The sequence below is a fragment of the Motacilla alba genome, chromosome 3 (genome assembly GCF_015832195.1).
Source record: "Motacilla alba alba isolate MOTALB_02 chromosome 3, Motacilla_alba_V1.0_pri, whole genome shotgun sequence".
NCBI lineage: Eukaryota > Metazoa > Chordata > Aves > Passeriformes > Motacillidae > Motacilla > Motacilla alba.
Window position 1 is genome coordinate 74,694,481 of NC_052018.1, and position 14,995 is coordinate 74,709,475.

General features: G+C 46.3%; 2 protein-coding genes across 2 annotated transcripts; both read left to right on the forward strand.

Moving 5' to 3' along the window:
- The first annotated feature begins 327 nt into the window (after window positions 1–327).
- PRR18 (proline rich 18) lies at window positions 328–3,218 on the forward strand. The gene has a single exon (XM_038131478.1). It carries the CDS (start codon window positions 2,004–2,006, stop codon window positions 2,814–2,816), a length of 813 nt encoding a protein of 270 aa, XP_037987406.1. The 5' UTR covers window positions 328–2,003; the 3' UTR covers window positions 2,817–3,218.
- A 42-nt stretch (window positions 3,219–3,260) lies between these two features.
- LOC119698851 lies at window positions 3,261–7,516 on the forward strand. The gene is made up of 2 exons (XM_038131479.1): window positions 3,261–3,913; window positions 7,263–7,516. Exons 1-2 carry the CDS (start codon window positions 3,297–3,299, stop codon window positions 7,264–7,266), a joined length of 621 nt encoding a protein of 206 aa, XP_037987407.1. The 5' UTR covers window positions 3,261–3,296; the 3' UTR covers window positions 7,267–7,516.
- The last annotated feature ends 7,479 nt before the right edge of the window (window positions 7,517–14,995 follow it).

A 14,995-nucleotide genomic window follows, 5' to 3' on the forward strand; every position in this document is an offset into this window, starting at 1 on the left:
GATTTTTTCTTCTGTTGATCCACAAATCTAGAAGAAGGAATGGCTTTGAAAAGATGTGATCTGCAGTGTCAGGAAGGAGAAAACCTCAGTGTTTTTAGTATTCAGAGTTCGGGCTAAATAGACAAATTGAGGGTACAGTATGTTCCTGTTAAATATCAGTGCATGTTGCAAAACATAGCAACAACTTTTGGGGAAGCTGTGTACAGGGTGATTGCATTATTTTGCAGCTAGACTTCCAACTGAGCCACGCCTTTTAACTGGTTAGTAACAAAAAATTGCCAGGGAGGCATCCTCCTTGCTGGTGATGGGGGGGGGGGGGGGGGGGGGGCGCTGGGGGCAGGTAGTCCTGGCCTCACAGCAGGCCCTTGGGCTCGCTAGTGCTGTGTGATGTGGGGACAGCTATTCCAACTCTTCCTACAGCTCTTGGATGCTGAGGCATCCTTGGGTGATTTATTAGGTTCCTTTCAGTTTTCAGCTTGCATTGAAGAGGAAGGAGGATGTGCATAGGCAGTGCTGGGCATCATCCTGGAAGTGACTGCCCCTCCCCCAGTCACTGCTGCTGACCTCAGCTGACTGGAAAGATCCCGTCCCATCCTGTCCCATCCCATCTTTCATGCAGGGCCAGGCTTTCATTTGCTCCTGAGCTGGTTTTGCCCATCACGCACCAGTTCTGGTGGTACACAATCACCTTCACTGTAGTCTTTAGTTAGAGTTACATTGGTTATTCAAAAATTAATTATTTATTTATTTATCCACTATGGTAAATGATGAAGCTACCATTCATCTGTTAACACTTAGATCACCAGGAGAGAATGGGTTCAAGAACCAAAAGTTCCATGTACTGGTATGCTTCCATGTGCACTTTGGTCTGTTAGTTACATCATGTGCCTTCCTAGTTCTTTTTCTCTCCTGAACATTTAAGGGTTTACTTCCTCCATCTGCATACAAAGCAGACACTCTGTTGTTTTGCCTGTATCTTTTGCTCCATCACATCCTGTCTTTGTTTACTGTGTATGAGTATTCCAAGAGCTCACAGCTGGGGACTCTTTACAGTATAGTAATACCCATTATGATAGTGTGGAACCATAAGTGTAAAGATCTGTCCCTGTGGATTGCATACATGCTACCCATTTTTTGATCAAGTTTTGGTACTTTGAAATAAATGCTGTAGAAATTGTATGCCATGACTTCTAAGGCTAAATTTTGGACTGCTGGTAATCATCTTGGATCCATAGGAAATGTATGTTTACTTATTTCTGCACCGTGAAACTTCTCCAAACCTCTGTTGTTGGCTAGGGTACTTGAAAAGATAGGAAGTAGCTGTCTTGGATATCACAAAAAACCAAACCAAGCCCCAAACAAACAACAAACCTCTGACGGGGGGATGAGCATTAGCTCTGTCACAGAAGGCATTGACACTAGAAGAAGGATCTCTGGACTGTACTCTTCATTACCAAACCAGGCAGTGCTTGTCCACTAAGTTCCAGTCAGCCAGCCCTAGGTCTGAGTGTGTGTCTCTTGGCCTGTCTGCCTGCCCATGAATAAGGATTCATGATATGTCAAGTAATCAAGGAGCTCAAACTATCATTCTTGTTTTTAAGACGGCAAGAGAATTTAACATGATTTTAAAACATGCCTTTTTACGCTTGGACGCTTGAGGATTTCGGGAGGAATTTAGAGGCTTTTTGCCCTCGGGGCGTGAGCCCCGCTGTCCTTTTCTTTAGTTCGGCTCTGCTGTAGGGCGGGTGGGAGAGGACCGGGAAAAGGCGCCGGAGTAGCGCCGCATCGAGCCCGGTCAGTGCGGCTCGTTCGGGAGCGCGGCCAGTGCCGGCACGACCCCCGTCCCCGCCCGCTCGCCCACCCCGCGCTGGGGAAGGGTGTTCCCGGGGCGGGCGAAGGGCGGGAAGGGGGACGGGTTATCGAGAGGGAAAATCGGCGGCTGTCGGCGCAGAACGAGCTCTCATTCCGCGCCGGCAGCTCGGGCTCCTCGTCCGCCTGTGGCCATGGGGCTGCAGCCCCGGCGCGCCGCGGGGCCCTGCCCGCCCGCGGGAAGGAGCGCCGCCCTGCCCGGAGCGCGCTCCGCTCCTCCCTGGGCCCGCAGCGACGAGCCAGAGGGAACTCCCGGGCGCCCCGCCGCGCTGCCGCCCCTCCTGCCGGCCATCCTGCCGACTCCCTCCGCTTCCCCCGCTGCCGCCCGGGCGCAGCCCAAGAAGCCGCCGGCGGCCGCCTCGGCCCCCAAGAAGGCAGCGCCTCGGCCCGCAGAAGAGAAGGTGGCGAGGAAGGCGCGGGGGGCGCCCCCTGAGCGGCCGGGCCCCCTCTCCAGCTCCTGGCCCTGCTCGTCCCTGCAGCGGCCGCCTCCGCGGAGACCGCCGGCCGAGCGGGCGGCGCGGCCCCAGCCCACCCCGCCGCAGCCGCGGGGCCGCCCGGGGGCGCCGGGGGCGGGCAGCCGCTCCTGCGAGAGCCTCGGCGGGGCGCCGGGGGAGGCGGCGGGGCGCTTCTCGCTGAGCCTGCCCCCGGAGGCCATCCGGGTGCTGCAGCGCCGCAGCCTGGAGCGGCAGCGGGGGCAGCCCGCACCCTCTCCCGCCGGCAGAGCCGCCCCGGCCCGGCGCGGCGACCTGCGCGCTCTGCTGAAGGTTTCGCTGCTCAACGACCGGCACCGCTACGACGACGAGGAGTACGAGGAGGAGGAGGCGGGGGCCGCGGCGGACGAGGGGCTTGTGCGGAAATGTACCGAGTGGCTGCGCGGCGTGGAGAGCGCGGCCGGCCGCGACCACCCCGAGCGGCTGGAGACGCTGCCGCACTTGGGCACCCTCTGAGCTCCGCCGGGACCGGGGAGCGGCGCGGCGGGGGCTGCCGGAGCGGTCGGACCGGGGGGAGGTGGGGCCGCCATCCGCGATGTCGTGTTCCGTGTTGTGTTGTCGGCGCCCTGGCAGCCCGGGCGGGTGGCGGCAGGGGCCGGGCAGCGGAGCCCCTGTCCCGGAGCCGATCCTTTGGGCGCCGCCGCCGCCGGAGCGAGGGACAAAGGAGCGGCGCCGGCCTCCGCCCGCCGGTGCCCGGGTGCTGGGAGGGAGGGCACCGGCTGTGGGCGTCCTGCCTCCACCCTCGCGGTTTTTTTAAAGATTTCTGACTACTTTATAAAATGTGCGTAATGGTTTTGTATATTTGTACATAAAAGTTCATTTTTATTTATTTGAATAAAGGACTCTTGTGTTGCAGTAGCCTTGGCGCCTTGGTAGCTTCTCGTTGGGCTGTCCCAGCCTGACGGTATCCGCTGTCTCGGTGTCCATAAGGTAAGGATGGCGGGCTGGTCACCGTGCGGAGAGCCCGTGCCGTTCACACGTTTGCTCCTCGGAAGAGTCGCCGACAATACGGCTCCAGGGAAAACGCAGAGCCACGGATTCGGCGAGACGGCGGAGGCAGGGGACCGAGCAGGCGGAGGCGAGCCCGTCGCTGCTGGGGGAGATGGCAGCAGTGCCGGCGAGGAGCGGTCCTCCCGGGGAGAGACAGGACAGCGGGAGGAGGATGGGGACGTGCGGGCGGCCGCGGCGTGGGCAGAGCTCTGCTTCCCTGTGCCGGCGAACCGGAGAGGAGCGGCTGGGTTTGTGCATGGACTTAGCGATTTCATCCCCTCCCAGACAGTAATTCAGATACACCCGACCTTTCGAGCCACTGCCAATGTACGAGGTGGAATAGGAAGGAAGGAAGTAGGGAGGGAGAGAGAGAGGGAGGGAGGGAGCACAGAGGCAGCATCCTTTGTCAGCGTCCCCCAGCTTCCTATCCCTGGGGCCCACTGCATCCTTCCCCCCTCCGGGCTATGGCCGTGCCTGGTACTCTTCCGAGCCCTGTGTGTTGGGAGAGGCGAGGAGGGGGCTGGGAGGCCAGGTGTACAGAAATTACGGGCGGAAAGGGAAGGGTAAGTCTTTACCAGGCTTACAGTGTCTCGGCCACCTACTGTTGCTCTGGTATTGTTGTTATCCAGCTTCCCAGAACAGCAGTCAGACCTGAGCATTTACTGTGATTCTATAAGTATTTTGCAAATGAATGTTTGAACATGTAGGAACACGTTCAGCTGCATTTATTTAGCGGAGTAAAACAAAGTTTAGTGGTACAAATTGGGTATTATAAATTTCATTAAGACATCAGTTGTTTACACCAAATGGTGTCTGTGCTGACTTCCATTAAATCATGTGAGATAAACCTTTCTGTATATTAGTTGCACGATGTAGCCATGTGCTGCATTTTGTTTTGCTCCATGTTTGTTCAAGTACCTTTTTCTTTTCTTCCACCTGAAATTTAAGGAATGACTGGGGAGATGGTTTAAGAAAATAAATATCTATTAAATTCATTGATACTGCCATTGAAAAAAAAAATTAACCAATATAAGGCAATTGTGAAATAGCTATGTTCAAAGGCCAGAGACAAAAGCATGGGGCATGAAAATTTATGGAGACTAATTCTATTTCATTTAAGGAAATGTAGAGTCATTTGTAGTGATAGCTATGAAACACATGCATTTTCATATCATTTTAGCTGAGTTTGCGTGTAGTTCTGTCATATTACCAGTTTTCATTAACATCTTCAAGTCAATCTGCCTCAACAATTGCAAATTTCCTGTCAAATTTAATACATGCTGGATTGATGTCAGAACCACTTTTTGTGGTTGTTTTTCCCTCTTCTAACAGTGATGGAAATGTAGTAGTTGAGCTGTTAGCTCAGTTTTCCTTTTGTTTCACTTTTGGGAATGTGAGTTTTTAAATGAGTGTCCTGGACTCTTAACGTTGTTCCTTAAACTGCTCCATGGTTTCACATTAACTACAATCAATATCTCCAGTTGCAATGAAATGTGGTTCACTCATTAAGGGCTGAAGTATATTAAAGCTTGCTTGTGAGGCTGAAAGCTGCTTTGTTCAGAGTCTGAAGTGTGGCAAAAAATTCAATAAATTTGAATGCACAGCTGCAGCAAATGCAGTGTGAAGTGGGGGTAAGAGGGGCTGGAATTGAAGGGCTGCCAGCTCTGAAAAAGAAAGAACCTGCTCCTAGAATGAAGAATTTGAGAACTTGAGAATTGCCTGGATAGATTTTGTTTAAGTATTTACTTATTTATTTATTTATTTCCCCTAAAGAATTTATTTAAATAAAGCTGATCATACAGATAAGATCTTTTATGTTAGGTAAGTCATTGTGCATGGTAACTAGAAGCAGGCCTGAGATGAGCTCATCCCAAAATGAGGTTATGCAGTCCTGATTTTGGGCTGGATGCTAAGAGCCACTGGACTCTCTGGAGTCATATAACTAATGTCTGCTTGGAATAGTATCTCCTTTACTAAATGGTAACATCAAGATTTATTGTTTTCAGTATTGCCACCTTTCTGCTCTCTTCAAATGAGAAATTATGCCCTTGGTGTTCTGAATACTTTCAGCTGAAATGCCCAGAAATCTTACAAGTGGTACTAGAATAGACAGAGGAAGTTAATTCCTACAAACTAGCAGTGACTTCTGTTCCTTTTGCATGTTGCTTACCTCTTGGTAATTTTTCAGTTTGAAAGAAAACTCTTGGATTCCAGTATCTAAAACTGGAAGCTAAACATAATAAAATCACATATTTAATTTATTAATGTGTGTTATAATAGACAATTGAGCCCAGTAGCAGGTTCCACAAGAAAAAAATGCCTGTGGAAATTCAGAAAGTGGTGGAAACCCTCAAATGAATCATTGCATTGTCTTAGTGCAGAATAGCTACTGCTAAGATCCATTATTTAACTGTATGTCAGTAGACATCATATAATGAACGAATCACTCTTCCTTTCCTTCAGGAGAGAGCAAAAGCCTTATGAAGTGTTGGGAACAAAAACTTCCTATCCCACCAATCCCCAGTCAGCCTGAACCTTTTTCCACCTTACACACATGGGTTCAGGACACATTGTGGTTGGAAAATTCAAGTGGGATGCTGTGAAACAGCATCTTTTCTGCCCCTCTGCTGAACTGTGCTCAGTCAAGGTGAGAGAGCTTTCCCTGGGCAAATAAGGATATTGCCAGCTCCCCCCAGTTCTCAGCCCGTGGAGCTGCACCCCAGTGTAAGTATTACTGTAAGAACCCTTCTGGTTCTGTACTGGTGAACAGATCAGGTGTCTTCAGGAACACTTTTCAGGTGGCATAGATCTGATTTTGCCATAAGAACCAAGAAGCAGCCTGGAATTCACTACATCTGCTTTTTACTATTTGTATTTTAGCCATCTTCAAATTGCCTCAGCCTAAGCCTCCCACTCATAACCCTTTTAGCTGTTGAGAGTTAGGAGCAGCTGGTGCTGTGAATGCTTAAAATAATCAATAATTCCTTTGGGGAGGATAGCTTCTTCCTCCAAACATATCAGCATGATTTACAGTGGAAAAACACCCCAAAGCAACACATATTCTGGGTGTTTTTTTAAAGGTAGCTAATAAATAGTATTGCCTTCCTGCTGCTCCTGAGCAAGGCTGAGAGGCCAGACACAGGTGAAGCCCTTGTTTTTCTAACTCAACAACCTCAGCCCTATGCATTGCTGAGTTTGCTCTTGGGTTCTTAGCCCAACTCTCAGCTTTCTCACCCCACTGATACAGTTAGTATCAGTTGTTTTGTTTTTTTGTTTTTTTGCTTTTTTATTTCAAAGCTGAGGGGGAGCATGTTATTGCCCAGCTTTTATTTTCTTTTGTGATCTTCCTCACCAGCTTGCTTGTAAAGCCCTGACAAGCAGTATTGCCTGAGCTGTTGTCAAACATCTCCATTATCTCACACCATTTCCAGCTGTGCCTAAGGAATCTGACACACAGCTGGGTGAGGGCATCAGTCTGGGGGCTGCTGTCCTGAGAGGACCAGTGGGGTAGTATCTGTCTAGACCACAACTTTTAGTTGGGGGGGGGGGCTCTTTCTTTGGTTTTGTGGGTGTTTTTTGTGAGGTAAAGGCACATTCTGTTTTCTTTCTTAAGAAAAGCCTCTTCCCATTGGTGGTTTTGTGAAGAGAGGAAGAGATTTTTGAGAAGGTTTGGCTTTGGCACTTCGTGGAAGAGTAGTCACCGTTTTGCAATGACCAGGTGTGTGAGCTCCTGGCTCACACTGCTGCAAGGAAGGGAGCCCAAAGCAGTGCCAAGTCACTACCAGAACCAAAAGTTACTGCAGTTTACTTCTTGGCCTTCAAGAAAGATGTGAATGTTTCTTTTCCCTTCCCAGGGAGGAAAACCTCCACCAACAATCTCTGGAAAGAGCGCTGGTAATTTGTTATTCACAGGTGATCTTGCTTCTTCTGAGAGTATGGGGGAAATGCTGTGAGCCTCACTGAGTGAATGCCTGCAGCTGATGGGCCCTAGCCTGGATCTCACCCAGCCGGAGGACCAAGCCAGCAAATGGATGTGCTATGAGTTAGGAGCCACTTCCAGAGAGAGAGGCTGGCACCCCGTGATAACAGTAAGTTGATGATATAGATGATGCAATGAGGTCTTTCAGTCCTTTTAAATTTTATTTAAGGAGCTGTTACAGGTTATGTTTAAAAGACATTATTTTAGAGCAATATTTTTTTCCCTTCTTTACAACATAACATGAGGGATTGAGAGTTCTAGAATGGCTTAAAGATTTCTTGGTTTGTTTTTATTTTTTATGAAATTGGAAATATAAAAAAATCCTGCAGTGTGTGTTCTGTAGTCAGCTGCCTTGAGTTAATGACTGTCCTGGTTTTGGTTGAGATAGTTATTTTCTTCTCAGTCCAGTGCTGTGTTTTGATTCAGCATGAGAATAATGTTGATAACATACTGAAAGCTTTTGTTTTTCACTAAGTTGTGCTCATCCTAAGTCAAGAACTCTTTTTTGTGTCTCATTCTCTGCCAGTGAGGAGACACACAAAAGGAAAACTGGGAAGGAACATGGCTGGGACCAGTGACCCAAACTGGCCAAAGGGATGTTTTCATACCCTAGAACATCATGCCCAGTATATAACTGGGGGAGTTACCTGGAAGGAGAGTGGAGCTGGGTTTGGGGGTGTAGTCTGGCATTGGTCAGTGGGTGTGAGCAATTGCATGATGCATCACTTGTTTGTTTTGGTTTGGTTTTGCTACCATTATTACAATATTTTTTTTCTTTTTAATTTTAGTTATTTAACTCTTCCTATATCAACCTACAAGTTCTACTGTTGATTGTCCTCCCACTGCACTGGTAGGAGTGGGGAGGGCAGTGAGTGAGTGGCTGCTGTGGTGCTTAATTGCCAGCTGCAGGACAGTGGCAATAGACCATTCTTATTGTGAGGGCTCACATTTTGGGTGGAAATGCTAGATGTGATAAAAACTCTAAGAATTACTTCTACACCCCAAATTAGTTTTGCTTTTTGGATAAATGAACTCTTCAGGGATGGTCAACTGATGTTCAGCTCTCAGCTCTCTGACTAACGGGAATGTAATGCTTCCATTTTTTTTTCCTGTAGCCATCACAGTTGAGTGCTCGTAAAAGCTGAGTTTTGAACGAAAAGGAAAAAAGTTCCTAATTAAACATAAAAATAAATTAGCACTGAAGCTGTTACCTTCTTATCAATTAGCACAGGAGAGAGCAAATTATAGTAAATTCTGGTGTTCCAATTTATTTTTTTTACATTCTCTTGGCTGCCAGAGTTTCACCCGCCAGCATGGTCCCAGCAGCCGGGCAGGTGCGTCACACAGTGAGGGGCTGGGAAATGAATCACAGCACTTGCTTTGCCAGGGAGTTTTCAGAATAGCAAAACCCGAGTGGGAACAGCACTAAGCGACCGAACTTTAAATGCCTCAAATTAAAACTAACAGAGGCTGTTTAGGCCTAGGACAGAAATAGGAGCAAATAAAAGCAAAATTCTGCAGAGAAGGCTCTCGGTGCGTGAAGCATCTGAGAGCAATTGTCAAGGGAAAAGGTGATGGGTGGAGGTCGGCTCCGGGGCGGGGGTGTCCCCGGGCAGGGCTGTGCCGCTCCCCTGGCACGGGAACCCCGCCACCCTCCCGGGGCTGTCCCGGGGACCGAGCGGCGGCTGCTCCGCCCTGGGGCCACCTCCCCACTCTCCCTGTGGCCGCCCGGCCCGGCCAACAGGTGACAGTCTCAGTAAGAGAACAGGTGACAGTCTCAGCAAGAACCTGCGGCTTTAATTTTCTCTCTCGTTTTTCTTTTGTGAGTAGTTTTTGTTTGTTTGAACACAATCCATGTAGTAATCACAGCTCTGTTCTCTAAAAGCGTTTTATTTGCTTAGTGCCTAATATGTGAAGATCTTAGCAGAGGTCCAGCCATTTTAATACATGCTCGCATAATACAGTCCTCCCTGTGTTTTTCTTCTGCAGCAACCACTGTTATAACTTCTCATATAGTTCCTGAGAGTGAGCTAAACCTCTCTCCCCTTCTCACCCTCACCCCTGAAGTGCAAAGTTTCAAAGCAAACAGAAAAAGAGCCAACAGTTAAATAAATGTTCTGGTGAGGCTGTTGTGTGGGGCCATGTGTCACTGGGATTTATTCTTTTACCACCATGTGAAGTGCTGAACAGATCTCGAGAGTGAATTTAAAGCCTCTGACCAAGTGGTCTGTCTTACAGGTCCTCGTGCCTCCCCCATATCAGTTTGCAATGCTTGAAATCTCTTCTTGGGACAGGCACAAACACTCTGCACAACCACCATTAAACAGGAACGCTGATGCCCTGGTGTGAAGTGCTTATTAGGAGGATATTTTGTAATGCTCACTTCATTCAACCATGTGGTCTATGGAAAATAAATATTTTTCAATTCACAGTGGTCACTCAGCTTCTTTAGCTTTGAGGAAAATGTGTGTAGACTTCACTCAGGTCATTTTAGGGTAGAAATAATTTGGCTTGGCAATTTGATCTGGAGGATAATGCACAAGATGTCATTAGCAAGCAATTCCTTTAAATTAGAAGCACATGGAAAACCTTAATCTGTTTTTTTTCCGTCTCATGGCTTCTTATTCTTTTCCCAGTGAGGCTACAAAAAGATTCTGTCAAAATGGAAGATAGTCTGACCCAGATACTCTTAACGATCACCATGATATCTTAATTTAAATTGGCAATATTGCAGGGTGCAATTACTGTGAAACAGCAAATATTGAATGTGTATTGATGCTTACAATGCCTTTTGGACTGGTTTTTGATTCCTGGCTTGATAGGAAAGTTTACTGTGCAATATGTGTTATTCACACGCCTATTAGTAACCTTGTTGTGGGTCATACTGACGGTTTACTGATGGGGTGTCTTCTTTTTTGCTTTTTCTGGACTTCTTATGGAATCTGTGCTGCTATATTGCTTCTCTCAGGTGTCTGAGATAAAAATCTTGCAATTTGTGGATTATTTGGAATATGCAAGTTATGTCTAAGGGTTTAATGAAATTTCTGAAAGATTAAACCAATGGTCTATAGGCTTAAGTGTGGTAATCAGAAATCTCTACTGCCACTGGCAAGATATTTTTAAAATGCTGAAAGCCAGGGGAACATACGTTGAAAATGTGTAGCTGTCAAAACTATAGACTGGGATAGAGAAGAAAGAAAAATGGGTTGTCTAGGGCAGTACTGAAGTGTCTGTAGAACCACTGATTACCAAATGTTATCTGCCAAGTGTTGCTTTCACTGGAATGAGCAACTGGAGTGTATCATGTTAGAAATCCTAAACATACATTTCTTGAGTTTGAAGAGCTGATTGTTTTAGGGAAAATTGTTCCATGATTTTCTTTTTTTTTCTTTTTTTTTCTTTTTGATTAATCTGAAAAGAAATTTGAGGGCAATAGCTGCATCCCTAACCTCTGGTGGATGAATACAGATCATAAGCAGAACAAAAGGAGCTGAACAAGCTGGTTGTAGCCACTCTGTGCCACCACTGGCTGATCCTCAGCTGTGGCAAAGCTCCCGCCTTGGCTCAGCTGACTGAGCTGCTTAACATGTCTGCCTCCCAAACCATCACTCCCAGTGAGCTTTCCTCATCCGGTTTGCTTCGGCTGGAACAACCAGGGAGAGCTTCCACAAGGGGCGGAGTCAAGGGATGCAAATGAGATGTTTTGCTCTAAGCCTGAAGGGGAGTTAAAACGGAGGGCTTAAACCATTGCTGGCTAGAGACAAACGAATAGAGATGAGGTGGTGTTAGTAGTCATGCAGGAGCCTGTTTCTGTTACCTCTTGGATGGGGTCACATGAAGAATGGGATTTCATTGCAGCTGACCCAGACAAATGTGTCTACATTGACTGGTTTAGTTGTTTTCAGGGGAAACAGCCAGTTGTGTGAGTGATCCTTGCCTGGGTACAGCTAAAGGGCAAAGAGGTTCAGCTTTGCTTGAGAAGCAAGCAGAGTGGGTCACTAAGGCTTCTTTTTTAAATTTTTTTTTTCAAGAAAAAAAAGAAAACATTTCGTTTACAAGAACATATCTAAAGGTCTTTGGTGTTTATATCTCATTCATAGACCTGTAATTTATCCTCAGTTAATAAAACAACAAAGTTAATAAAATAACCTCTGTTTTGATTCTCTGAATGGTTCACCATCCCTCTTTGTGACTGTTTTGTTCAAAAATAAAGGAGAGGAGGGGGGAAGTGAGCATATTGTAGGTACAAAGGGAGAAGATAAAAGCATCAGCCTGTTTCTGTACCTCCTATGTAATATTGCCATAGTAACGAGGAGCTGACTGTGGCTGTTCATCACTGAATGCTGAGGTAAAGCAGACACTCTTCTTATTCGAAGGAATATTAGGAAAATACAGATTTTTAAGGTGTCAATAAAGAATTATAAAAAAATGATCTGCCTTACATAGCACACTCTGAAAGCTAATAATAATGTGCCACTTTGAAAGAAGACAGGTCAATTAAGGCATTTAGCAAACATCTATAATGCTGTAAATCAGAGCGTTTTATCTTCCGCACAAAGCCATGCTGAGGTGTGATGTGCAGTCACTGATGATATATTTTGACATGAAATGTGCATGAGGTGAGCAGCTCTCTCTTCTCTTCTGCCTAATACATTTCTGGCATGGCAGCTGGCTGTGGCTAATGCCAAATATTTGAACTGCAGCATTGACTGGCCATGCTCTAATCCAGATTAACGCATAAGTGGGTAAAGTATTTTATGCATTTAGAGCTGCGTGATGTCTCCTAGATCCTGGTGCTACTTTTTAACCATTAAGACTCTTGAAGAGAGAATTAAATTCTGTTCCAGGTGTGTGCATCAAAAATATCTCTATTTTTGAAATTCCAGTGAAAAGAGGAATAGTTCAATCGGGAAAAACTTGGGAAGGATAAAAATGTGCAGTGATTTTGGTGCACAATTGCTAACATAACTTACTGTTACTATTGTAAATTCTCTGTGCTTTACAGCAAGAATTTGATGTTTAAGTTGTTGCATTTCTGTGTCCAATAGCAGCCCAAGTCTTTTTTTCCAAGTCTTCTGTATTTGATCACATGATAGATTTAACAGGATGTTTTACTCTGCACACACTCTCAAAGGTCTTATTAAATTGAAATTTAGGTTTCTGATTTAGGTTTCAGCAGGTTCGGATTTTCTGTTCTGAAGGCTTTTTCAGTCTGAAGTGTGTTTAAAATGAGGACTTGAAGCATGAAGCAGAACTTTGCTAGCAGCCACGACTGCCTTCTGGGATCAGGAGGTCAGAAGGGGCTGCAGGAACAGATTTTCCTACACTACCAGTGTTCTCTGCCAGCCTCTCATGCCTCTGGTTGGGGTTACAACAAGGACAAGAGCTCAAGGCAACAGCTCTGGGGAAAGTGATCTGTGCTCAGATGCCTGGGAAAATGATACAGATTCAGGTCAGAGCTGAAAGGATGGAAAGACTCAGCCAGGAGGAGCAATAGCTGGAGGCTGTCACTGTTGGAGCTTGCAGAAGAAGAGACTGAGCTGAGAATGCTGGCAAATCCCTGTGAAATGCCAAAGAAAATGGATGTCCCAACCCTTCCCATGATTGACTCGGGTAGCAGGTGACAAACTGGCTCCACAGACAGAGCCACTTTATTCATTTAGCTCTGTGCTGGCAGGAGGAAGGCTGGCATTCACTATTTCCTCTTTGAAAAAAGCACACGGGAATGTCACACACACCTGCACACCATGGTTGTGAGGCCAGTCACACTGAAGTTAGGTATGAACTAGTTCATCCATCCCCCCTTATTTATATGCTCATACAGCCTTTTTGAAAGTGATTTCAGCATCACTTAGTGCTCAGACTTTGCTCTTCCTTGTGCAGCCTGGTTGTATTTCTAGAAGTTTGTTATGCTGTATGTGATGGGTTTTATGACAGCTCCCTGCAGTGGCCCCTGGAAAATGCCAGAACCTACCTGTTGGGCTGCACATTGACATGTTCTGGTTGATGTTGACTATGTTGCCTGGTAAAAGGCTGGCCAACCCAAGCTTTCACCTCCTGAGCATACAATGGGGTCTTTCTTGTGTTTCATCTGCCAGGGAGCCTGTCTGTGGGAAGGGAGCAAATAGAGATCATGTAACTTGGTCTCTTTCCACAGTTTGAACAGTTGCCTGGATGGTATTTTTATTGCTTGTCCATGAGTAGTAAACTCTTTTTTTTGTTTGTTTGTTTTCTGTGAAACTGTGTCCTATCTGACTTGTGGAGCTCCAGTTTCAAAAACAGTTCCTAGGGTTTCAAGGGCATCTTTGTGTGTGTGAGAAACAGTGTGTTCATGAAGGAGGTAAGAAACAAGGATTTGGAAGAGGGAAAATTTGTTTGTGGATTACTGTTTCTTGACAGACTACTGTAGTTAAAAAAAGGAGCTGATAGTTTTAGGAATATATAAAGTGCATGATTCTTTACCTGGTTCATGTCCTCATCTTAGGGGAGAATTATTCCATCGTGGGCATCCTCTTTGCCTTGTCTATCTAGTAGGCTCAGAAGAGAAGTTAAAATTCTCCCTCAGTGTCATCAACAGCTTGGTTGTTGTGTTGCTCTCCTGAAGGCGAGGGGATGTGGGTGTGGACTCCTTCATGCAGAGGGTGTGAGGGCAGGGACCACCACTAGCATGCTATGCAAAGTTTGCCACTTGGTAAGAGAGTTCTCATCCTCAGAGAGATGGCAGTGAGAAATGTTTCTGCCTGTAAAAGAACCCAGCTCTTATAGATAGTAACAAATTAATAGCTAATTCACTACAAAAATGTTGAATGCAACACCTGAGCACAGATTTGAGAAACATTTTTCTTGGGCGCTTCTTTGTTACTTTAAGGGTTTTTAAAATATTTCCTCCTCACCTCTGCAGCCAGGGTATGAAAAAGGTCAGTGCTTCTGTGAGAGGGCAGATCTTCAGCCCTTAAGCCCCAGGCTGTGTTGGATTTTGGTGTCTGGCTTGGACTTGTGAATGCTCTTCTGTGAGCTGAATACCTCAGCAGGATGGGGCAGTGCCAAGTGTTGCCGCACTGCAACTACATCCCTCTTTTGACTGCTATGGATCCAGGCCCTTGTCCTAATTCATGTGTGTTGTGATGCAGGTGCTTTTGCACAACAAAAACCTTTTTGTGTGGGGCAAAAATATCAAGTACTGAGGTTGGGACTATAACATGTGCTCTCTGTGGGTCTTTGTTTACATTCTTTAGGTAAAGTAGACAATGCATAATCTAACAGAAGGGTGAAGCAATGTTGACACAAGGAAGTGTGGGTTCAACACAGTGTCCCATGTACAGCCAGCAATTAATCCAACAAGTGAATGGCTAGTTGAGACCATTAGCAGATAAACAGGCAGATTTAATTTGGATTTAGTAGTACATTTACAGTGATTTCTCAGTTGTGTTCACTTGGAGTGAGATTTGGGTCACACATAAAGGAAACACGGGTATGCCAACATGGATCCTTGTGGGTCCCTTCCAACTCAGCATATTCCATGATTCTGTGATATGTCTTTGACTATTCTTCTGCTGAATACTTTTTCTACTTTTCCGTGTGTACATATCAGGATGCTGCACACTGTAACTCACTCTTGTGTGAAGCCAGCCTTGTATTACTCATGTAATTTCCTCTTCTTTCAACA